General features: G+C 39.3%; 1 protein-coding gene across 2 annotated transcripts in view; it reads right to left on the bottom strand.

Annotated features, from left to right (window-relative positions):
• Positions 1-26649, bottom strand: part of LOC126184583 (uncharacterized) — a 499786-nt gene that overhangs the window by 37475 nt on the left and 435662 nt on the right. For both annotated transcript variants that reach the window (XM_049927020.1, XM_049927027.1), the window contains one exon: positions 10244-10362. In XM_049927020.1, coding sequence (XP_049782977.1) covers positions 10244-10362 — 119 coding nt within the window. The remainder of the gene's footprint in view (positions 1-10243; positions 10363-26649) is intronic.

Here is a 26649-nt window from a genome sequence, read left to right as displayed (position 1 = left end):
TGTCTATTAGGCCTATTACAAGTAAAAATCTTTGTGTTAGGAAATAGTTTCACATTTCATTCATATGCTTGAGCTTCTCAAGCATGAGATCAAAAAATAGTAGTAAGATATTTTTATATAAATGTGTAATCATCATACCCTTTCATAATTTTGTGTGATGACTGCATTTCTTCTCCTTCCTTGTTCTAACAGACAATATTGTCATCACTAATTCTGTAACCATTCCAGTCAGTGTCAAAATATATTCTCCAGTTGACTTCAATAACCCTACCACAATCACTGGTTTAGTTATCACACATTTATTCTCCAGTTAGGCGTTATTATGTGTTTGTACAATGGGTTTTCCATGCTGCTCCTAGAATAGAACTTAACCGGCTGCTAGATGGGGACTGTACAACTGGCCCTTACTAGTGTAGCATTCTGGCCAAAAATTTGTCAAAATTTCATTTTCTTGAACACACTGAGAAGATAATATGTAATCTTTCTTACCTGTTGTTTCTGTTGGTCGTTTATTTCCATTCTGGTACTCTGAACCTATGGATTTCACTAGTAATTATAACAAAGCTGATCATTCGCAAACTGCCAACCACATAAACAAACAGCAATTGGCATTCACACATTCGGCTTTATTCTGCTCAGCTCATATAGCCCTGTCCCCTTTTGTATCCAGGAAAGTTTATTTCTAAATGCAACGGCAATTCCCCTGGCAGAGACATCACATACACTATGCTGCACACATTCAAAAATCAACTTACGATTCATTCAGAAATCAACTTAGAATGTGTTCAAAATGTTCAAAAAGCAGCAGGGATCCATTTCAAAATCATATGAATAATCGATAGACCACCAAGGTTTTTCTCTCAAGAATTTGTATTTGGCCCCCACTCCCCCAAAATTGCCACAAGGGGCAGATATCCCGTTTTGCCCCCCCCCCCCCCCCACTAACCCCTAGATTTATGGCTGCAGTATTGTTCTGTAGTAGTGGGATACAGTAACATTCTTTTGTTAGAGTATTTGTTCTTACCAGTCAAAATTACAGAAATTTAACTGAAAACTAAAACAATGAAAAATTCCTGGAATTCTTAAAAATTCCCTGGTTTTTCCCAGATGAAAAAACTCCCGCATTTTTCCCAGACCTCCCAGTTGTCCCAGGTCATATATACCCTGACAGTTCTACAAGAGTAACTTAGATTGTTGGAAATGCATTATGTGCAGAAAGGGGTCTGTTGCCGATATTGACACAGGGATCATATGTACCACTAGGTACTTACCACAAAGTGGCATCAGTAAAACTGAAAGACATTCAAACTTGGTAAGAAGACAATTTGGAGAGAAACGGAGACAGCATGAAGATTTACAGTATCACAAAGAGGTGTTGTCAAAAATAGAGCTATCATCACCTGCAGTTTCTACCTACAACAATGATCCAGTGTTTGAATGTGTAGTGGAAGAAGACATAGCTTGGCACATTTAAAGGGGGAGAGGAGAAACAGGGTAAAATAATGATTTTTAAATTAGTTACTTGAATAACTTGAATAACTCAGTATTTATGTGAACTGTGAAAGTGTTTGCACTATTTTCAACAATATAAATCAGACTCATAAAATAATATCCTGGATTAAAACAGAATTTTTTCATTTCTCATTACATCAAAATTAGCAGTCTCCCTATCTCATTCTGTCACAGTCAACAATTTCCGAGTATTGTTTCAAAGTCAGCAGTCTCCATATCTTAACTGCATGTCACACTATACAACCAGAGTTTACTTCAAAAATAGATCATAATATGCATTCTCACTGATCCAAACAATTGTGACAAACAGATGAATACTCTCAAAACTGATGGGAAGTACGTACTAGGTATTTTTTTTTTTTTCTTTTTGCATCTGTGACAAAATCATCGAGAATGCTGGGTTTGAAACTAATATCCTCCCCCCCCCCCAACTGTCTCTCAGTCTACTGCTCTCACTCTATGCACACTAAAAAAGTGAGTGACTTTCCAAATCTATTGTACACTAGCCCCAGAAATAAACTGGAAGGTTGATAATCATAGTTAAAAAAATACTCTGAATGGTGCATGTGAAAAGTGGCAGCCACTCCACACTGTGACAAGGATTTGTCAGTGAAATGTATACCATTAAAATCCTTCTGGGTGTGCTGATGCAAAGTCTTATAAAACATACTTCTCGCTATAAAAATGACATCAGGAAGAATAGAAATAATGAAATTTTACTTGTACTATATAAACTGTTCAGCATAGCAAGAAGAATTCAGGATAAATTTTTGGGTGAGTTGCGGGAATACAGGGTACAAAATATAGTAAACAATAGCTGCTACCTCCTGTGCAACAATGGCTCTAGCCTAGCTGGGCATTGTGTAAACTGACCTCTTATAACAGATGCAGGTACTTCAGTCCACACTTTTTCAACTCTCGATCAAACATAGTGGCTGGAAGTGGTGGAATACCCGTCTCTCAGCAACCTGTTATTATGTGTTTTCAATGAGTGAGAGGCCTGGAGAATATGCTGGCCAGGGCATTAATCAAATATCCTCCATATTCTGGTAGGTCAGGAAAGCACGGATAACATACAGTCTTGCATTATGTTGTTGAAAGGTAACACAACAGAGAACTCAAAGATAAGGCACAGGCACAGATCTTAACATGTCAGAAATATAATGGCTGTTGTCCAAATTATAGGCTACCCAAACCAGAGATGATCCTGTTGTGTACCCATGGCGCCCCATACAATTGCAAACATGCTTGGTCCTCCCGGCGATGACAAATGCAATCAGCAACATTCATTCTCCTGACAGCTCCACGCATGGGTACACCCATCATGATGGCAATGGAAACACCACTGCTGGTGTACCTTGTTGCCATTTCAAGGGATACCACAACAACACTTGCCATGCTGACCAGTCTATAATCCTCCACACATCATCTCACTGTCTGCGTTGATACTGCGCTCCTAAAAACCCATTTTCTGACTCAAGGTACGTAACGAGTCTGTATGATCTTGAATGGCTGAATGAGTAATATATCTGCCATATTGGGTACAAGCCACATGCAGCCACTGAGATCCGGCAAGATGTTGAAAATGGCCATCCTGAACCCATATATTCTATATTCATATGACAGTCGTGGGATCTCGACCAATACTTGCAGCAATATTTTAGAAGGATAAAAATAAATGGTGATTTTGAAAGGCCGTGATCCTCCTGCTGTCAGATTCAGATACATCCTGATAGATGCATCTCCTTACACAAGGTATAGCACAATATTTTCACAGTAAACATTCAAATGCTATTGGGGGAAAAATAACATTCCACTTAAGAAGATTAGTGACTGTATCAAAAATTAACAAAACTTTATAACAAGTCAATCACTTTTTCCGGTACGCTCATAACTGGTTTCGGCCCACAATGGCTCTCTTTAGGCAGTATAACAGGAAAAACTTGAAAGATTTTATTAAGATCTTAAAAAAAGTAAAAACATCTTAACTAGGTCTATTTGTAAGTTAAGTAATAAGCAAGTAAAATACATGTAGACAGTGACGTGGGTTGGGCGAGTGTTCAGTGGGCAGGACATTTATAAATGGGCATTTTCCCAAAGTTTTAAATGTCCAAATTCTGTGCACTTATAAAAAAAAGTACTTTTTAAAGTTTTTACTGCTGGAGTGTATAGCATACCAATTAAAATATGGAATGGAATGATACTTCCTGACATTAAAAGTTAGGAGATGTTTACACTGAAACCTATGAATGTTATTCATTGCCTTTATTACTATGAATAAAAGAACTGGCATTCCAACTTGCTGTACCAAAGAAGGGCATGTGTCAATGACAGCTGCTTATCGTCTGTGTCAAATCTCTGAATATTACTAAAGAATGATTGTTGATAACAAAATTATTACTGAATGTATTAAACAGCCAGCATGCATTTCTTGATAATAAATGTATTCTTAAATGTTAAATGGCTTTCAGTGAAAAAACAAGAATGCTTTATCGTCAGCTGCAGTGAGTGACATTTGAGATAGACTGTAGTTTTCTATTCTGCTTTGTTTATCTACTTTCATATGACTACACTGCTGTGAAGGTAAAATGAGGACACTAACATCAAAAAGATTTATTAACAAAGAATCAATGCCCACAAGGCTAGAATTGTTCGATTCCGATACTAGTCAATTCCTATAGAATTGGTGATTTTCGGAATCGGCACTGGAGACATACATAATTAAAAACATTATGAATAAACTTTTTTGCTCTAATTTCTTTACAGTAGTATAGCATAAGTAAAAATACATAGGTTATCTGCCTAATATAAACTAGACTTTATTTCAAAAATTACTTTTAAACTTGAATTTTGTTTTCTTTCTTTCTTTTCTTTTCTTTTCTTTTCTTTTCTTTTCTTTTTTAATTATGTACTACCCCAAGAACTGACTTCATTTAAGATGTAAAAAGTCATGTTTACATTCCAATTTATTTCACTAATAACTCTCCCCTAATTTTCAAGCAACTTTTTCAACTTCATTACCCAACCACTAAAGAAGCAGATTTTCCAATAATAAAGATTAATTTAAAATTCTTATAAATTAATCTTTAAAATGCATAAATGCCTGGGAACTTATGAATGTTGGGCATTTGTTCCAACTTATAAATGTCCAGGCATTTTACACCACTTCATGCATGTAGGACATACCTATGGGCAGCATTGGTGAACACACTCAATTGTGAAAACCATAAAGTATCAAATCTACAATGAAAATCCCATCAGCTATTAGTAAAGTGGTAAAATAGAGCTCTGTGGATACTGAGAATGTGTGTACAAAGATTCCCACTGAAGAGGCCTTAGACACAATTATACACTCCTGGAAATGGAAAAAAGAACACATTGACACCGGTGTGTCAGACCCACCATACTTGCTCCGGACACTGCGAGGGGGCTGTACAAGCAATGATCACACGCACGGCACAGCGGACACACCAGGAACCGCGGTGTTGGCCGTCGAATGGCGCTAGCTGCGCAGCATTTGTGCACCGCCGCCGTCAGTGTCAGCCAGTTTGCCGTGGCCTACGGAGCTCCATCGCAGTCCTTAACACTGGTAGCATGCCGCGACAGCGTGGACGTGAACCGTATGTGCAGTTGACGGACTTTGAGCGAGGGCGTATAGTGGGCATGCGGGAGGCCGGGTGGACGTACCGCCGAATTGCTCAACACGTGGGGTGTGAGGTCTCCACAGTACATCGATGTTGTCGCCAGTGGTCGGCGGAAGGTGCACGTGCCCGTCGACCTGGGACCGGACCGCAGCGACGCACGGATGCACGCCAAGACCGTAGGATCCTACGCAGTGCCGTAGGGGACCGCACCGCCACTTCCCAGCAAATTAGGGACACTGTTGCTCCTGGGGTATCGGCGAGGACCATTCGCAACCGTCTCCATGAAGCTGGGCTACGGTCCCGCACACCGTTAGGCCGTCTTCCGCTCACGCCCCAACATCGTGCAGCCCGCCTCCAGTGGTGTCGCGACAGGCGTGAATGGAGGGACGAATGGAGACGTGTCGTCTTCAGCGATGAGAGTCGCTTCTGCCTTGGTGCCAATGATGGTCGTATGCGTGTTTGGCACCGTGCAGGTGAGCGCCACAATCAGGACTGCATACGACCGAGGCACACAGGGCCAACACCCGGCATCATGGTGTGGGGAGCGATCTCCTACACTGGCCGTACACCACTGGTGATCGTCGAGGGGACACTGAATAGTGCACGGTACATCCAAACCGTCATCGAACCCATCGTTCTACCATTCCTAGGCCGACAAGTGAACTTGCTGTTCCAACAGGACAATGCACGTCCGCATGTATCCCGTGCCACCCAACGTGCTCTAGAAAGTGTAAGTCAACTACCCTGGCCAGCAAGATCTCCGGATCTGTCCCCCATTGAGCATGTTTGGGACTGGATGAAGTGTCGTCTCACGCGGTCTGCACGTCCAGCACGAACGCTGGTCCAACTGAGGCGCCAGGTGGAAATTGCATGGCAAGCCGTTCCACAGGACTACATCCAGCATCTCTACGATCGTCTCCATGGGAGAATAGCAGCCTGCATTGCTGCGAAAGGTGGATATACACTGTACTAGTGCCGACATTGTGCATGCTCTGTTGCCTGTGTCTATGTGCCTGTGGTTCTGTAAGTGTGATCATGTGATGTATCTGACCCCAGGAATGTGTCAATAAAGTTTCCCCTTCCTGGGACAATGAATTCACGGTGTTCTTATTTCAATTTCCAGGAGTGTATAATTTCATATGTAACACATGCCTAGGCAAAGCTGCAATTATAACATTGACTGTTCTGTCATATAATTATTTTATGTTTGTCAATAAATGTTACAGGCATGGCGATGGACTCAGTGTGGGAAACTGTGGAGTGAGAACCATAGCAGACTTTTTATTAACCAGCTACAATTTTTTTAACAGAGGGAACAAAATGGAAATCGAGAATTTGCCTAAAAATTGAGCAGTTTGCATTCCAAGATCAAATTCATGACAGAACATGAAACAGACGGAAAGATAAATTTTTAGATATTACAACTTGTAACAAAAATGGCAGGCATGCATTTCACACACATAGGAGACAGGCATGTATGTACGTGATTATCAATGCTCATTCCAATCATCACCTACATCAGAAACATGCATACTTGTGCTCCTACAATACATAGAATAATATGACTTCCATCATGTTAACCAAAAGGGAATATTTAAATTCGTATATTAAGAGTTTGCCTGTGCAAATGAGTGGGAGTCTGATATAGTGAACACCTGATATAACAAAATTAAAAAGAATTGGAAGTTCAGGGTTGAGTCCAGCCACAGCAGCCAGAGACAGCAGTCATCTGAGCGAGTTGTGCTTGTGCTTGTGCTTGTGTGTGTGTGTGTGTGTGTGTGTGTGTGTGTGTGTGTGTGTGTGTGTGTGTTTTCTACTTCTGAAGGAGGCCTTTTGGCTGAAACTAAAATATATAGCAGTCTCATTGCTATTACCAGTTTCAATAGATCTGGACTGTCCTCACTGGAACTTTTAACATTATTAGTGTACGTGCTTTTTACAACACTGAAAGTCATTTGGTATTGCTGTAAAGAGTGTGTACATCTAATAATGTTACAAGTTCCAATGATGACAGTGCAGATCAAATAATGACAGCACAGATCTGCTGAAACCAGTAATAGCAATAAAAAGAGTTACTAGTAATATTGGCAAACTTCATTCTTTAATAATACAACATTCAGATAATCCACCAACAATTATGCAATGACAAACATATATAAAAAAAAGAGGAATAAATCACATATATAGACAGGAACCAATAAAGTCAGCTGCACTACTATGAAATACATAGGCAAAATATCAGATAAAATTGTGCACGTATTCTGCATAAATGGGGTTACAATTGCCTTCCACGCATCAGGTACTACAAAAACCTGAGTTTATCATACTTTTCATATTGGAATAATATATATGGGGAATCAGGAGTTAAAAGGTTATATCAACTAAACGTAACAGTTAAGTTGGACACCTACACCAGCAATGAAACATCATTAGGTTGGTTGGTTGGTTGGTTGGTTGGGGAAGGAAACCAGACAGCATGGTCATCGGTCTCATCGGATTAGGGAAAGAAGTCAGCCATGCCCTTTCAGAGGAACCATCCTGGCATTTGCCTGGAATGATTTAGGGAAATCACGGAAAACCTAAATCAGGATGGCCGGACGCGGGATTGAACCGTCGGCCTCCCGAATGCGAGTCCAGTGTCTAACCACTGTGCAAACACATTAGGCTCACATATGCTAAAGCAGGGACATGGTATTGGTAACAATGATGGGAGACTACAAATTTTACATAAATTTGAAAAAGTTAACACTTAGATATTTTAAAAGAACTGAATATTTTTGTTGTGTAACGGAAGGAACTGGTCAATCTCCTCTGAGTAGAATGAGTTTGCAACAGATACATATTTTAATATTTATGATAATCTATTCAGTTGGGGTAGTCACTGTGTCATCCACATGTGAGGTGCCATCCAAAATTTTCGGGGCTGGTGCTGCCATCTGTTGAAAATCTTACCTTTGGACTAATGGTCACCATCACACTTGAAGTAGCTCCCATCCGCATGTACACACCGGTTCCAGCACTTCTGCCACTGCTCAAACATTTTCTGGAAGTCCTGTTCTTTAAGGGTGTTTATCACCACCAGCGATGCTTTTTGAATCCTCTCTAAAGTATTGAACCAATGGCCTTTCAACCTGAGTTTCAGTTTTGGGAATAGTGTGAAGTCGCAGGGTGCCAAATCTGGTGAGTACGGAGGGTGGGGTACAACCACCATCTCTCTCTCTCTCTCTCTCTCTCTCTCTCTCTCTCTCTCTCTCTGGCGCCAAAAAGGTCATAGTGAGCAAGGACGTGTGACAGGGCACATTGTCATGATGCAGCAGCCAGTTCCCTGGACGCCAATGTTTGGGCCCTCATCGCCGCATGTTTTCACGGAGCCGTCGCAAAATGTCACAGTAGTACGCGAATTCACTGTTTGGTTGGGTGAGACGAATTTTTTGTGCCCAATTCCCTTGATATCAAAGAAAATGATGATCATGCTCTTCACCTGTCTCGCTTTTTTGGGTCTTGGAGAGCCCGGGCTCTTCCACAGGGATGACTGTTGCTTTGTCTCTGGGTCATAACCGTAAATCCAGCTCTCGTTGCCTGTGATAACCAGCGAGAAGAAGGTTGGATCATCAGATGCGGTCTGACAAAGGTCCATGCACACTTCAACATGTTATGCCTTCTGATCTGCAGTCAATATCCTTGGCACAAATTTTGCGGTGACACGATGCATGCCCAATTCTTCAGTCAACATTCATTGACATGTCCAATAACCAATACCCATCTCATCCACAAGGTCTTGAATGGTTCAACGTCGATCTGCACAAACCAATTGTTGAAGTTTGGCAACAATGTCTGGCGTAGTGCGGCTAATGGGCCTTCCATTGTGAGCATCATCTTTGATGTCTGTATAGCTGGCCCTAAACCTAGCTTGCCACTCAAACACACGCGTATGGCTCATGATCTGTCCCCTAAAAACTTGTTGAATCATTGCAAGGGTCTCCATAGTCCTTTTCCCAAGATTCACACTGAATTTGATACACACACGCTGTTCTGTTCGTGGATCCATCATAAAATCGCCACACAACAAACACAAGAGTATTACGGAAATCACTGTGGATATGCAACATGTCCTCCCAGCTGAATGCCACTCCGCACACTGACTCATCATATATGCAGCTATAGCTACCTTCTGGTGCAAAGACCTCCTCCTATTACTACTACCTACTACTACTTTCCAGATGGCAGCACCAGTCCCGAAAACTTTGGATTCCACCTCGTATGCTCCCAGCTAATGACTGGGCCTCTCTGGGACATAGTGCTACATTGTGCCATTGCCTTAACTTCCAAACATCTGCCCTACTAATGTAAACATCTCACAGCCAGAAGAAGAATTCTAACAATCAGCAGCAGAATGCCACCCTTGTCATCTGGTCCATCTGTCTCCTCTGAGCTTGTGGGTGGCAGTGTAAACATCTGGCAGTCCGAAGAGCAGCAAAATCAGCCTTCAGTAATATGTACCATGACAATTATTCTTTTTATAATAAATAAGTTACTCTGTTTTTAAATATGGTTTTACTGCTTTAACAATCTGTGTCCATTTTTTACTTTACAAGTAGCTGACTGAACTTTTATTGTAAATTTAACATGTTCTATGGTTTTCACAAGTAAAGATTTGTTTCAGAGAAGCACACATTGAGAGCAAAGAAACAGACACTTTTTGTACCTAAATAAATGCCTGATTTTAGGTAATATTTTTAGTCTGACAATGCATGTTCACCAAATGCTGCTGTATTTTAGTTGCACATTATTTAAATCACAAGAGGATCTAGTAAAAACATTTTTACTTGTTCTAGAGTCTTAATATAAGCTTTTTATTTTTCATGTGGTTGCATTTGAAGACAGCCATTGTGGACCAGAACTGCTTATGTTTATGTCAAAAATAACTATTCCATTTATATGAAATGTAATTGGTGTTACTCCTACCTACTTTGTGCTGTTTTATTGAAATACTAATCATTTGCATTTTCATTATTTTAAGCTGTTGTTTCTGTATGCAAAATATCACACATGATATAAAAAATAAGAACACATGCACCTGAACTTACCTCAATAATTGTAATACAAAGTTTAGCTGCTGGTAGAGCATATGCAACTCCATACAAAACTCTTTCCATTATTATGCGTACCAGTTCCATTAAGGTACGTGTTGATACTTTATTTGGATCTGAAAGTGTTCAAGGTAGTATTGCATTACAGAAGAAGAGGAAATGAAAGATAATACTCAATTTAACTATCCATATCCAACAAAAGTTGATGACATAAACACGGAAATCCAGAATGTACACAACGAACATCTTGTTCATCAAAAGCCACTAATGACCCATATTACTGAGGCTTCTGTGACCACTTGTTGACACATTACAATGGCCAATGTTTTTTCACCATTTCCTGATGCTCCACCATCATCAGTGGCTGGCAATGTCAAAGTTTCACCCATCACTGGTAGTGGCAGACTAGAGTTGAGCCTGCAGGTAGGTACTATATTTACCTACCGCACCAATGTCTGAAAACTTTTTCTTGGTCATTATTGCAGTGGTTCTCTGCTTGCTCTCAGGATCACTGCACAAAAAGGTACTGCAGACTTGTACAGGCAGAGAAATTGGCTGTGGCAGAACATGCACTGTAAGAGACCAACTACTTAGGAAAATTTGCTGACAAGGAGATTCTTACTCTGTAGAAAAGCTACCATGAACATGATGATAGTTTCAATAAGAAAGAAGAAAGCTTCAAGATAAAAGGATCCTGGTTTCCTGTGCTGCAGCAAATGGCCATGGGCTTGCCTGCAGCCTGCCACCAGCAAAAGAAGGATGAAACTTTGATAATGTCAGGCACTTGTGCTGGTGAAACACCAGCATCAGCCCAAGATCCTGAGACAGAAGTTGATAGACAATGCTCTGTGATCAATATCATTTGAACATAGCCAAAATCAGTTATGATCATATCATAGGATGTGAGTCTTAAAAGAAAGGATGTTCACAATACATCTATCACTTTATCTCTCCCCTCCCCCTTCCCAAAAAGCAAGCAAGTCTGTTTCTTTGTGTCCAAACCTCCCCCCCCCCCCCCCCCCCTACCAACAGACGAGAAAGTGGTGCTGCAAATAAAAGTAGGTCATTATTTGCTGCTACTCCAGAATATATGAAGAAATCGGAAATTTTGACTATCTCCGGGATTTTGCAGAGGTCTGTATTACTCAAATGAAGCATTCGTTATTCAAATTTCCCTGACAGTCACTCTAGGTTTTATTTATATCACTGATGCTGCACAACTATAAGCTTAAGAAAAAAACACATCTTTCTTCCTCATTTAACATGTTCCAGATAATAGCAATAGTGCACAGTTTAAAAGTAAATATGACATACAGCTGTATCCATCATATCACATTTTTAATAAATTATGAGAATTAGTGCCCAGTTTTTACCTTCACATGGCAAAATGTGTAGTAATGCTGATAGACACAAAAAAAGGTAAAAGTAATTCCTTTCTCTGGGAGGAGATTAAAAAGAAAGGGCAGGTCACTCACCCCTGGATGAGCAACACAGAGAGACTACTCTCAACTAGGGTTGCCAAGTCTACCATGTTTCCCACATTTTCACGTATTTTAGCCTTTTTTTCGGTCTCTCGGCTTACATTTCTCTCATTTTTCATTCTAATACAATAATACTGTGCGTTGAAGTGGAATATTTTTTCGATTTTCACTGATTCAACTTTGATTATCGAAATTTTCTGACTGACAGCAGGAACTGTAAATTGGCACCATAGTTGTTTTCCAAAACAGTAATGAACCTACTATGCATCACATAAGCACCACTGGAAACATGAAATTAGTTTTATAAGCATGTACTCAAATGTGCATTTATGTAAGTTCATGCTGGTATAGATTCTACAACTGCCACATGGAACTAAATTATAAACTTTGTTATACTACAGACCAGAAGTTGAAGATACAGAAATGGTTATGTTCCTCAAACTTCCTTTTGTGGGGGCTGTGTCACTGGGTGCTTCTCTCTTCTCTTGTACAGTTACAGTATGGCTGTTGTTATATAAGTGTAGTAGTGAAAGTAATGATGAGTACCATTAAACACCAGCAATGAGGAAGCTCGTTAAGGTGTTCTTATCTTTCAGACCGGGAGGAAAATTATTTTGATTTGCCTAGTGAAAACAATCAAAGCACATTGTTCTGTGTAAATTGAAAACAAACAAAGCCAAAAGAATATCTCACACAGAGCGAACAATGACTTCCTACAACATGAATCTACTGCAGGCAATTAATAATGTAATATATTTGGCCAAGTGTAATGCAAAGTTTAGTTTTGTTGGGCCACTTCATCAAGGGTATTTTTATATTTAACTGTAATTAAACATGGTATCATACTTCGAAATGGTGTAGTAATTACATATTCTTTAATTCATAGGTCATAAAAGTAAGAAATGGGAGATAAAACAAAATACCAAAATCTCTACCTTCTTCAACAGGTCTAAACTTAAGAGAGTTGTTTGATAATCAAACTCATAGGAAAAATGTCATGTGGACACACAATGACAGAAAAAATAGTGAAAAATGTTTTAGCTCCAGAAATGATCAGTGCCAATTGCTATACACACAATACTTGTAAAAATGAGTGCAATTCATTACATTTAGTTGTTGAAGTAATTGTCTTAAAATTATATGCCACTTTTCTTCTTCATCTAAACACAGAGAGAAGTTGCGATTATTTTTTACATCAGTAGAATTAGAATAGTCAGAAATATTGAGGCATGTGCCCACCAGGTGACTTTCACTCACACCTACTGAGGATAGAATTTTATCTAATTGGGATGCCATTACAAGTTATATGAGAAGGTTGAGGATTACAGTAGAATTTTACAGAAGCATTTTAGTGATAGTGAATCGGGAAAGGACTTGATTCTTCAGACCTACTTTAGATTCTTTCTCACATTGTCAACATATTTCTCAAGAGTTGAAAGCACATAAAAAAGCAAATCCAAATATAATGAATACTTACACTGTTGTAAAGGAACATCAGAAAGTATGTCTGAGAATGAATGATAATTATTTTGTTACTGTGATATACAAAGTTTTGAATTTGTTAGATACAAGTATTAAAAAACAACAGAAAATTATTTAAATTCATATTTAACTATTTCAATATTTCAGAGAATATGCAGATTAATTATCTTCTTCCTCCTTGCCCAATCAAAGAAATTTATTTCAGTGAGCTACAAGATGTTTTAAAATATTTTGAATTTGATGTAAATGAAAATTAACTGAATGGTGAGATCTATAGTGTCAGGGAAATTTTAAATGATAAAAGTTGATCTTTCTGGTAACGCTTGCGAGAAGGCATCTGTGTTTTGCGATTCTAAATGCAAAAATTCTTTGTTTAGTTATCAGTATCCCAGATCTGAGGACCATACAGAAAGTGTGTTTTCAAAATAACAACCTCATGTGAGAAACATAAGTTCTGTTGAACTCACGAGTAGAAATACAAATTGTAGCAAATTTCAATTTAAGATGTAAAGAATTTTTGAAATACGTGAAAGATGATAAGTTTCTTTCTGGGTGTAAATCAAATTGGAGACACTTATTACCGTATTTGCACATTCAAGTGTTTCATATATTTTAAGTATGTGAGAATAAAAATTCAATTGGACTCATCACAGCTAAAAATTGTAATACTATATAAAGCAATAATAGTATAGTGTCACCTCCTACATTGCACAATTTACTAGTAATTTTCAGAATCTCTCTTACTATCAGTTAGAATACCTGGCAACCCTACTGTCAACCTCAAACCTCTCAACCTATGGTCTGAGTGACCCCCAATCTATTCCTCTTTCCTTCCCGAGAAAAACAAAAATGTTTCCAAAAGCCCATCCTGTAATTTTAAGGGTTTCACAAGTGAATTTTCCTTTTGATATAGTATTAGTCACTGAAAGATTAAGAGTTTAGCTGTTTGCTGCGAATCAGTTGTAAGCCTGTTCCATTAATCTTGCCTGTGTCTGATATGGGTGTATTTGTGAAATTCTCGACCTTTATCAGTATACTTGGGTCACCAACAAACATCAAAGTTTTTGAAGACTACTTCAATGTCCTGGGTAAAACATTTGTATCAATCAAGAACAGGAGTGGGTCAAGTACTAATCCTAAGCAGAGGTGGAGGGGAAGGGGGACCAAGGCCAAAATAGTCACAGAAAATACCAACTGTGTAATTTTTACTGTTTAGTTATATCAGGACTGGGTTTGTAAGACCGTATATTGCTTTCTTGGCACAGAAGCTTTCACGGAAACCAAACTGAACCTTGTTAAAATGTTATTCCCAGAACAGTATTCTGTTATAAGCTATCATGCTAAAAAAATTTTAAGATGACAAGAAGGAAAGAGATAAATCTCTAATTAGAGGACACTCCCTTATCTTGACTTTTATATATGGGCGGAACTTGTGCATACTTCAGTCTTTCATGAAATACACCTCAGTTCACTGACTGGCTTCTAAGGTGACCCAACAGGGTGCTACCAGGACACATTTTCACCTGCCAGGAAGTTTCAAATGAGCACACACACCACAAATAAAAGGTAATAACAAGCTTTTTTTAGGTTGAACATAGTTTGTAATTTCTAGCATTTCTTGCTATTTTCAAGATTCAGTTTTGAACCTACTTTACTTCTGAACAGGGTAAAATAAATTTGGAAGTTTATGCTTTCCCAGTTTTCTTATTTATTTATTTATTCGTTTGGCATATACAAGGCAAATATTACAGTGTCATTACAATCCACCAGGAAATTACAACAGTACACAATGCTACTTATAGTTTTGAGCCAATCTATGGCTAGGTCAGGCAGGTAATGTACGTCCTTCAGTTCACCACTATATCCTACCACTTCACACACCAGTAGGTGGTCCATTGTCTGGATTTCACCACATTCACACAGGGGACTCGCCGCAAGTCCCCACTTATTCATTAGATGTTTGCATCTTCCCACGCTTGTTCTAAGGCGATTTAAGGCAACCCAGAGCTTCCGAGGGAGATCAAAACCATTTATCTTCTTGCTGGGGTCATCGATAAGCTTTTGGTTCTTGTGTGTTCCTTTGCGCCATGATTCCCCCCAGGCTAGCTTTGGGTCGAAGTCCTGTAATTCCCTGCCAATCTTCCAAAAGGGGGACCTAGATTTTAGCCTGTTGCTGGGTGATAAGTCTTGGTGTATAGGGAGTTCTGGATTGTGTACGATCTTCCTATATATTCTTGAGATCGCCATGGAGCGCCTTATATCAGGGGGTTCTATGTTGGCAAGGACTGGGAGCCAGTCACATGGGTAGCCCTAAGTGTGCCTGAGATAATTCTAATCGTCTCTTTCAATTGGGTGTCTACTTTATTTACATGTGCACTTTTCGCCCAGACTGGTGAACAATATTCAGCCACGCTGTACACGAGGGCTAATGCTGACGTCCTTAGCGTATTAGCTCCGCAACCCCATGATGTTCTGGCCAGTTTAGACATAATGGAAATTCAAGATTTTAATTTTTGTTTGGTGTCTTCCAGATGGGAGCTATACGTTAGTGTGCGGTCTAATTTTACTCCCAGATATTTGGGCTTATCTTCATGTCTGATATGCCGGTCATTCAGGGAAAGCTGTAGTTTCCTGCTTGAAGCTCTGTTATTAAGGTGCATTATGGTACTGGTCGTTTTATTGGGATGCAAATGCCACTTAAGGTAGTAGGTGTTCAGGGCTTGAAGGTCCACATTCAATGTTTTTTCAAGATCTTCGAAATTTTTGCTTTGGTAAGCAATGGCCAAATCATCCGCATACGCAAATTTACGCGACCTGGTGCTCGGCATATCAGATATGTATAAATTAAAAAGGGTCGGTGCCAGGGCACTTTACTGGTTAGGAACTAAACATCTATGGCCTATAGAACGCTAACATGACAGTACTGGCGAGCCCCTGCAACACAGTTATTACTGGAAACCCAGATGTGCGACTAGCCAAAAAACAGGCAACCGCAGGGAAACCATACTGTACACAGCACGCGAACCAGCCACACACACTCCCTACACCGTCTGTGAGCCGATCTATGACTGATCGCCCACTAATCTACAATGACCTTGAACTGTTGCAGGGACGCAGCAACTGCAGCAAGCGCCGCAACAAGCTCCAACAACGACAAAGGTAACGATGCACGATACCTCGAACTAACACAACCCCACCTTGCATGCACTGTCGCAGATAGCAAGCCGCTACTGCCCTTAATACCCGTCCTACTGTCACAGAGGTTTCTTCCCTTGGCTCTTGCCCTGGCACTTTTTTTCCTCTGCCCTTACAACCACTACCCTTCAATCGTTTTCGACCACTTCTATCTCATGATGGACCATGTTAATGAGTAATCTTACCTAGACGCATGGAGAACATCACAGCCCGCATCCTGTGACGCCTGATTCAAAAACTAACATGTTTACGGAGATGACAGTAGAACTTTTGGTTTGGTCACCACGTTGGTGTGGGCGTGGAGGGGCCCCATCCTTTGCCAGGGCTGACCCCTGCGGCAGGCCATTGTTTATGACCATGCTTTTGCTGCTCTTTCCATGGAGACAGACCTTGATCTTCCTGCCTGTCAGCATATTTTTTAGTAATGTGCATGTCTGATTGCATTTGATAATTCTAGTAAGCTTGAGCAGTAGTCCTTCGGTCCAGACAGTGTCATAGGCTGATGTAAGATCTATTAATACCAGGCTCGTTTTCAGCTTGTTCTGATAGCCTTTCTTTATATATGTTGTAATTTTCTTCTTTTTAGGCATAAAGGCAAATGGCTGACATGTGAGCAGACAGGCAGCAGTATCATAGTCAATGTGATTGTACTGACTGAGTGCCCCCAGTCAGAAGTGGAGAGGTTGCTCAAACACGTCCAGAATGCATGCGAATAGGGCTGCCTAGCAGATAGCTTAATTTAATCTGTGCCTGATGCGGGCAACCTGGCTATCACTCAAAGCCCCCCCCCCCTCCCCCCATGCCCTATGGAGCAGTGTTGAAACAGCCTGCTGCACTCTCTCTGTCTATCAGAAGTATTTATCCTAAAAAGCCCTTGTCAGCTCCGACTCCTTTTGTGTTTCTCCATAACTGGGGGATGAAGAATATGCAGTGTACATATCACTTTGGGACAAGTCATGGGTTTCCCCATGTCTTTCTTTAATCGATGAATGTGGCTGTAGACAGAAGAAAGTGTTTTCTTGTTAGTTAAAAATTTAGTTTCAAACCACCTAATGTGAGCAGAATTTTGTTTCTTTCATTCATATGCCTGAGTTTGGCTGGATGCGGCATATCTGCAGTTTAGGTTGACAACAGCATTTTGGTAAATTTCTCTCTGCCTCCTTCATCCCAGCCCAGAAACACGCTTTGTGTAATGGAATCTAGAAGGTAGTTACAAAAGTGATGATATCACAATAAGTGACGTCAGCATTCATTAAGTAGACCTAAAAGAGTATTGATCAATTTGATCTGTAACGAAGTGTTCCAAATTATAAATATTAGATACAATATATAAATCATTTAAAAAGAGGAGGTGGGTATAATTTTGTAGAAGTTTGTTCCCCATAGGCCAGCTACCACTTTTCAAATTCCTCATGTTTAACACAACACTTGATAGCATAACATTGCTCTAAATTCCACTGCTCCTTTTTAATAACAAATAACAAAAACACAACTTCATTGATGGCACTCTCAAAAATCATGTTACAGCTGTGCAGAGTTGTACTTCTGGCAGTGTTGGAAGAGATGAACTCACTGGTCTACACAAATAAAACAACACAGCATTGCCAGATCACTTGCAATGTTGTCATTCTCATTTCTTTTCTCAAACACCTCACACAGAGGACAAAAATAAAACCAATAAACAAATGTAACCAAAAAATTCTTCATGTAACTAAATAGTAAACTCGACATATGATATTTCATTCTGGCCCCTTTTGTGATACAGAATACTTGTTCTGAGCAACCACAATTATGGCACTGCATAAGCCATTGTAGACATCGAAGCTGAAGACTTAATGAAGAATTACTCTTTTGAGGAATAATTACTAAATTCCTCAACAATAATTACATCGAATAAGAGTTTTGAAAATCCACGAGTCTGAAGATTGTCGACTCTGGAAACTGAGGGCTTCAGTTATGTCAGCAGTACTTTGGCTACAACAGCAGTTTAAGGCAGTCTAAGGCAGTTGCAGCTATGCACCCAGCTCCAGTGCCGCAGGTCCTTCACATAACTTCAGCTAGGCATTGGAGTCGTGATGCCAAGAGCTATATAAATTTTCAAAATTAATTAATTACCTGCAAATTTATTGATATCAGCTATATCTGGTATAGTTCTAATACCTGATAGTGACATATGAAAATCTGTGGCACACTGAGACTCAAACCCATATTTCCCACTAACTGCAAGCGCTCGCCTTAACAACTTTGGCTATCTGTGCATGTTCCCCATACAGACCCAAACTTCTAAGTGTCACACCGTCTACTTCCCTTATACCATTGCCCACTAAATCATTTCAAAAAATTTAATGTAATTGTGGATGGTCAACAATGTAATCTTTGAGACAGTCATGTGAGTATTACAAGCCTTGGTGGGTACATGACGTTAACAATATTGGTCTCGATTCCTCGTTGTCTCTTTCTTACTGTTGTGGGAATCCAAGTACTGTTGCCAGCATCAAGTGACAAATTTAGTGGACCATAATATAAGGATGTAGACAATGTGACATGTGGAAGTTTGGGTTGGTCCAGCAAGCATACATCAGTAGCTGAAGTGGTTAAGGTTATCACTCATGATAAGTGGAAAATCTGGGTTCAAGTCCCAGTCCAGCCAAAGATTTTGGGTAGTGGAACTCTACCTAATACAGCCGATGTCAAGAAATTTGCAATCAGTGAATTAATTTCGAAAATATTTAGTACAGCTGTGAAGCGTCAACAGTACCTCGTTCTTTCTGACGCTTGTAAGCTACCCAAGTGATTTGATGAGAGGTCATCAGTTCAAACCGACTTTTCTTAGTAGCTGGTTGCGGTGGTGTGTTGTGGATGATAAGTGGTTTAACAACCTGAAATACTGGTTTAGTGGCCTACTACAATAAAGAATAAATATATTCTTGTGAGCACTGTAAGCCAGTGATAATGAGAGTCATGGGGGTGCACTTGCAATAATTGTTTAAGAATTTGCGAGGTCAGTTAAGGGCAGGTCTGGAACTGATGAATTGAGTACTGAGCTGAATACTGATCTAGGTGCTAAAACTGGTACCTCAAATGCTGATTTAAGTAATACGCTAGATAGGAATGTTGCTTATTTACAGTTAACATCTAGAATCAAAGCCCAGGGCACTAATGTCAAACATGCTATTTCTGAAACAGGAACAGTGAATATCAAACTTGAACATATTACCAACTCACATACAGAACACCTGGCAATAATTCATAACATATCAGAATTATAAGTTACTACAGTAAAGGTACCAAAGGAGTAACAGTTTAGTGTAACTATACAGTCATATTTTGTGGTAAATCTATTAGCTGCATGTTTTGTTGAGTCAAATATTTATTCAAAACAAACCTCAGACACTGATGTCAGTATAGCTATTTTCAAAATAAGATACAGGTTTATGCCAGGTAGAAGTTTTCTATACTGAATTGGCAGCTTTGGTGTGGTTTAATAGTGCTTCCTTTGAAGTGAAGGTTCAACACAATGTGGAGTTGGCTAATAATTCATGTCTTTCCCCAGAATGGTAATCTATTTCAGAAAGATTATCTGATTTTTGATGCAAAATTGCATTTATGTGGTATGCACATGTGTGACAGAATTCTTGTGAATAGTTTAAGAATAGTTGTGTAGATTTGAGTTGTTTATGGACTTAATGTGTGTCAATTTAGTGGCATGTATAGTACTTAAGGTATCAATTTATATGAACTATCTGATATTTTCATCATAGTTGTTTGACCGATGAAGTTGTTTATTCAATTTTGTATGGTAATTTTCAGCTGACATTTCTTATTGTTTGTGGTGAAATATTTCAGTAAAACTTTCATTCACTGTGTTTAATTTCATTGAGTGTTTTTTGGTTTTAGATAAGAAATTATGTGAAGTTTTTGTGGTACTGGTATTAGTTATGGTTTAGTAGTATTAATAAAAGTAGTTGCTTTATTAGTAGAGCGAAATTTGTGATCACTGTTGTAACTGCGACAGGGACAGTCGCGGGGTTGAAATGATGGAAAGCGTGGCGGGACCCGAGGAGAGGCCCGCGAACAACAACACAACGAGAGAGGACGAACATGACCAACGAAGGACAGAACGAACAATGACAAGATCGAAAAATGGAGTCACAAGGAAACCTAACAAACCTGTCCATTCGTAAACAGAACAAGGAAGTAAGTAAGCTGTCCAACGCGAGGCGATGTGTCCACAGATGTACGCGAAATTAGAGTGGCTGGCTGAGCGAGAGGCAGGCGCTTAAATACTCCATCGGGGGCGCCGCTATTGGCCGCTGAAACCGCGTGTTCCACTGTGGCGCCCTCACACTAAAAGCAGGCCAGGAGGCACGCGCCACCACAGCTTATGGCGCGATGGTGCAGAGACCTCTAGGGGTCTTAGACGTCCATGACCTCTGGCGCGGATTCAAATTCCGCGGCGTGCGGTACCAGAATCGCCACTGTTAGTTCTTTAAACAGTCCTATTGTAGTAATTGAACTTAGGTAACATAGATGTTTAGCTTTTTCAATAACTGTTCACATTTTACAATGCATGAGAAGTGTGGGATTTGTCATGGGTTTGTGATTAGTATGTTATGGTGAGAGATTTGTTGAAAGTATTTTTACTGGGACAATGCAGTGAGGAAGCCAGTGAGCATTCTAGTGAGAGTCTCTTCTGGAAATGCAGAATGTGTAGCAGAAATAAGTTGATAGAGGAGCAGGAGTGTAAGATCTGCGCCTGTCAGGAGCAGTTACAAGATGCAGAGGAGGAACTAGATAGGTTGAAGAGGGTGAAGGGCTCTGGGGAATGGAAACTAGCAGTTGGTAAAATGGTAGCCAGGAAGAGGAGATATTCAGACAGCTGTACTTTGTGTGTAACCAATAGATTTGATCAACTGTCAAGAGTTTAGTGGAGAGCAGCCTCTTTTAGCTGTAGGTGCACAAAACATGAAGCAGTTCTCAGCAGTTAAGGAGTCTCAGTCACTTGCAAATTCTGACAGAAAGAAAAAGGTTCTGGTGCTATGTAGTTCACATGGCAGAGGTGTGGGCCAGCAGTTGCAGGAAGCGGTGGAGTGTTGGCTCAGGCAACTGTTAACGTAGGGGAGTTATGCAGGAATTTTACAAAAAGTGGATCAGGTAGTAATTGTGGGTTGAGCTGGGAATAGTCTTGATGGGGGTGGGGAGTATGATGTAGGTAAAGATAGCTACTCAAACTGGCAGCACTAATGTCCACTTCATGCTACTGTTTCAGCATCATGATTGAACTTATCTTAATGCTGCTGTCAGACATGTAAACCAGGAGCTTGAGAAGGCACTGATGGCAGACGGCATGGGTCACATTTAAAATTCCCTGACATTTCCCTATTTCCCGATTTCCAGACAAGTTTTAACATTTTCCCTGACAAATTCTAATATCTCCAAAAATATGTAAGGACTTCTGTATTTCTTCCCTGTGTGAGTAAAAATCTTAGGTACTAACACCGACATCATTTGTAATGAATTGTTTCCAGGTGGAGACAGCAAGTAAAATGGTATGTGTGTTTCATTAAGACCAATGTTGCTATTTTATTTTAATGAAATAAAACACATTTGGTGACAAAAATGGGCATTTCCTTGGAGTCGCAAGACAGATTTAAAATACCTTCACTGTTTTCAGAAATAATCTCAGAAGAAGGTAGGCCTCTTGAATGAAGCATATAAGGCACAGAAGAATTGTGTAAACTAACACTATAGGTGACCGCCAATAAAATATTGGTTCTCCTATGTTCGTTATTGTCAGTTATTATCCATTGTGTTGTGCCTATTATTTTACAGGCATTGTGTGATTTTTCTTTTGAGAAACATATGAGTACATAGCATACAAACTGCCAGTGACTGTCTCAATTTTCTTCTTATTGTCCATACTTTCGAAGTGCCAAAATGTACTACAATAAATGTCTATACAACGCTGCACTGTACAATGTACTGGTGATGAGACAATCACAGTTCCTGAAACCCATTGCCCGTTGGCTCTGGCCTGCCGAGGAGCACCATAGTCTTGGGTACATGGTTAAACCACGAAAATCTGCCGCATTACGCCACACACAGACAGACCCAGTCTGCAGACAGATTGGTGATACTAGATCCCACTGGCAGGGCCTACACATTAGTGGGAAACAATGGGCTTCAGATCGGCAGGCCTGATCCATTAGAGATACCCGCAAAAACCACCGGTGATTTTGACCTGTTGCGGAAATGTCACAGACACCATGTTGATGAAATGAGACTGCAGTGATCAATCCATGCAATAGATAACTTGCACAAATACTCTGAGAATCAATACTAATGAGGATAGCTAGCAGTTCATCGTAAAATGATCCCTGAGCTGCAGGCAGGCACATAGAAAAGACACTCACAATGTGAGAACTAAATTTTTGGCCAGAACCTTTGTTAGAAAACGAGAGCACACATAATTCACACAACCACCCAGACACAGTTCATGCAGACATGACCACTGTCTGGCCACTGTGTCAACAATCTCTCAGAATCAGATCCAAACAATCCTCTCCTTACAGCTCCCTGCCTCTCACTGGCAAGAAATGGTGACAGCACTGACTGCAAGATGAGGGGAGTGGTAGAAAGGGGAGAAGCAGTAGGAATGAGGAAGTAGGGGAGCAACACACATATTCAGCTGTGTCCAGCCAATGACAATGCATGACATTGCAGTAAACAAACCATTTCATCTACAAAAATGAAATTATCCAACTTTTTTAAAAATTTCTCTGATTTTCCTGACATGTTTGAAATCCCCTGATTTCCAGAACTTGTGGCAACTCTGGTCTATCAATAGATTGGGTTTCACTATACATGGCCTGCACCTCAATAGGTATTGGAAGGGGAGGCTGGCAAACCTTATAGGTGACAGCATAGTGGTCGGTGGTGGGACCACTCATGGAAAAATTCTGTAGTAGTTGGTGATAGAGCTGCACCTTTTTTATACTGAAATCAGCTGATAGGTATCCCTTGTTAAAGAAAGTCCCTCTTACAAAGTAATCACTTTCAGAGGTGGTCTGGTATTCAAGTAGTGAAGGAATTAGCATATTTCATCAAAATATAAGAGGTATTAGAAATAAAGTTAGTAAACTGCTTATAGATGTTGACTCAGACATTACTGGTATACCAGAGCACCACTTAAATAATATGACAATTCAGAGGCTCCCTTTACCAGGATACAGATTAGCTGGCTGTTTATCAATGAGTTCTTTGCGAGGTGGGGGAGTGGCTATGTACTTAAAAAACAAGTATTCCATTTGAGTCCATAGACATATCACAGTACTGCACTGAACAGGTATTTGATAGTTGTGCAAGGGCAGTTGAATTTAGTGAAACTAAACTTCTAATTGTTATTTACAGGTCCCCTAATCCTGACTTGAATGTGTGGTATTATATTTTGGGGTACCTCTTTCCATTCTCAAAGGATATTTTTGGCTCAGAAATGGATGGTTCGGACAGTAAAGGTGTAAGTTCGCGAACCTTTTGTCAACCCCTGTTCATTAGTCTGGGTATTCTGACATTGCCCTCTCAATATATATATTCTTTACCATTGTTTGTTAACAATATCAGCTTATTCTCAAGAAATAGCAGCTTTCACTCAGTTAATACTAAGAAGAAATGCAGCCTGCATTAGGATCGCACTTCCTTGACTCTTGTGCAGAAAGGCGTGCAGTATACTACTGCATCCATTTTCAATAAGCTACCACAAGAATTCAAAAATCTTAACAGTCATGCAAGGGGTTTCAAATCGAAACTGAAGGGTTTCCTCCTCCTATTCTGTTGAGGAGTTTCTTGAAAAATTTAGCTGATTCCCATGTTATATTGTTGATTGCATGTACATAAACTTACGGGTTGTCTTTTTTTTTTTGTTCATGAACATTTTTTTTTATCTGTTATTACTTTTATATTGAAATTTCATGTACCGAGTCATTCCGTTACTTTGGAGATTTGCTCCTCAATTTGGTTCTACAGAACTAAATGTTTGAAATAAAATAAAAAGAATTTGATACAAATGATTTAATGTCAACAGTTGTGAAAATGATTACTTACAAAAAGAACAGAGACATATAGTTATATCCAATAGTAATTTAAAATATTTTGGAAAATTTAAAAAGAATTCACATGGTATATTTGAAGTTGAATACAAATGATCTTGAGCCTATATTCAGCAAATTGAGGTCCTTGGTTTGATAGGAATATCAGAAACTACTTACTGGAATATTCTTCTCAATGCCACAGGCACACAATGGTGACAGAGATGTACCATAAGCCTCAGGAGAGTCTACATTCTGTATGGACTAAGCGGAGGTACACCTATTACGCATCCAGTTATCTGTTATATATTTTCTTATTTACATTTAATGTAAGTTTCTTAGTCTTTTACTGTCTTCTTTAAAACTATAATGATCGATTCCTTTACATCCCTACACAAAATGAGATACAATTGAACAGTACTATTAAAAGTAAAGAATATTTACTAATTCGGACATTTAGCATAATCACATACTCAGTGATGAAATTTAGATTTACTATGCTTCAGAGTCTACGTATGTTTTAAACATTAATTAATTAAAAAGCAAGAGGTGTACAAGATATGTCTCATGACAGATGATTGCATTCCTATCTACATTCATTACAATGATTGAAAGAGGAAGCACAGAGAAATGGTACATTAATAATACACCATCACTCTCTTGCAGGTGATCTGAACAATTGGAAAATACAAATACAAAGTTAACTACACATTAAGAATTTATGTTTTACTAGCATTATCCATGATGACACAATTGTGGCAATTCCTCTTAGTATTAATGACCAGCTTAGTACCCGCTGCTTCGCTTGCATAGACTCTGAGGCCCACACAGATTTCCCACTCCTCCATTTTTTTCTTTAATCAAATTTTTAAGTTATTCACAAACTGCAACACCTTCCAAACTTTTCACGCTAAAAATGGTCATAAAAGCAACGTCTTTCCTGAATGTACTGCTCACCAAAAAGCGATTCTGGAGTCCAAGGTTTTCGTTCATCACACTTTTTGCTTCTTGCGGTGGTATTTTCATACAAAATTTTGCCTCCAACACATTTTCAATGATTTGCCTTTAAAAAAATTTTGACGTAACAAAACATTTTCTTAAAAATTTTCATTCCCTATTTTACCCCTTTAGTGGCTGAATTTCCAAAAATGCTGAATCATATATTTTTTTTGTTTCTGACTGAAAAACCAAATACCAACTTCTGTAGTTCTAGCATCAAAATTTCCTAGTACGTATTTTCAAATTTGAAACAATCCCTTCTTAAACAAGGCCTACAGTATAAGATCCAAACCCGATCCAAATTTTCAAGTTTCTATCCTTAGCGGTTTTGGGTTGGGAGAGGATGAGTCAGTGAATCAGTCTGGCTCTATTCCACCCCCTGGGGGTTAAATTTGCAAAAAAGGTGAAGCATGTATTTTTTCATTTTTAACTGAGAAGGCAAATACCAATTGTCATAGATACAGCTTTAAAAATGCTTTCACAATGAAATATTTTCATAAAACATTTCACCCTCCCCCATTTCAACCCCCTTAGGGGCTGAGGAACTAAAGACAGTGATTTATTTTCATTTCTAACAGAAAAGCCAAATAAAAATTTCCACAGATATTTCTTCAAAAAATGCTTGCATAATGAAATACTTGTACTACTGTAGTAGGCGTGGGCTTTGTGTCTATCTTGGCCACAATAATGCGCTCACTATGCTGTTTGTAGTAGCTTACCCGTACTCCTATTTCTTTATTCATTAATAAACCTACTCCTGCATTACCCCTAATTGATTTTGCATTTATAACCCTGTATATTGAGCAAGCAGTAAAGGAAACAAAAGAAAAATTCGGAGTAGGTATTAAAATTCATGGAGAAGAAATAAAAACTTTGGGGTTGAGGTGAGCTTTTGACAATGTTAACCGGAATACTCTCTTTCAAACTCTGAAGGTGGCAGGGGTAAAATACAGGGAGCGAAAGGCTATTTACAATTTGTAGAGAAACATTAAATCGGGTGATGCTGAGGGAATTAGATCAGGAAATGAGACACTTAAAGTAGTAAAGGAGTTTTGCTATTTAGGGAGTAAAATAACTGATGACGGTCGAAGTAGAGAGGATATAAATGTAGACTGGCAATGGCAAGGAAATCATTTCTGAAGAAGAGAAATTTGTTAACATC

This window comes from Schistocerca cancellata, chromosome 1 (genome assembly GCF_023864275.1).
Source record: "Schistocerca cancellata isolate TAMUIC-IGC-003103 chromosome 1, iqSchCanc2.1, whole genome shotgun sequence".
NCBI classification, from domain to species: domain Eukaryota; kingdom Metazoa; phylum Arthropoda; class Insecta; order Orthoptera; family Acrididae; genus Schistocerca; species Schistocerca cancellata.
Note: the sequence above shows the minus strand (reverse complement) of the source record. Positions and strands in the feature narration are given on the sequence as shown.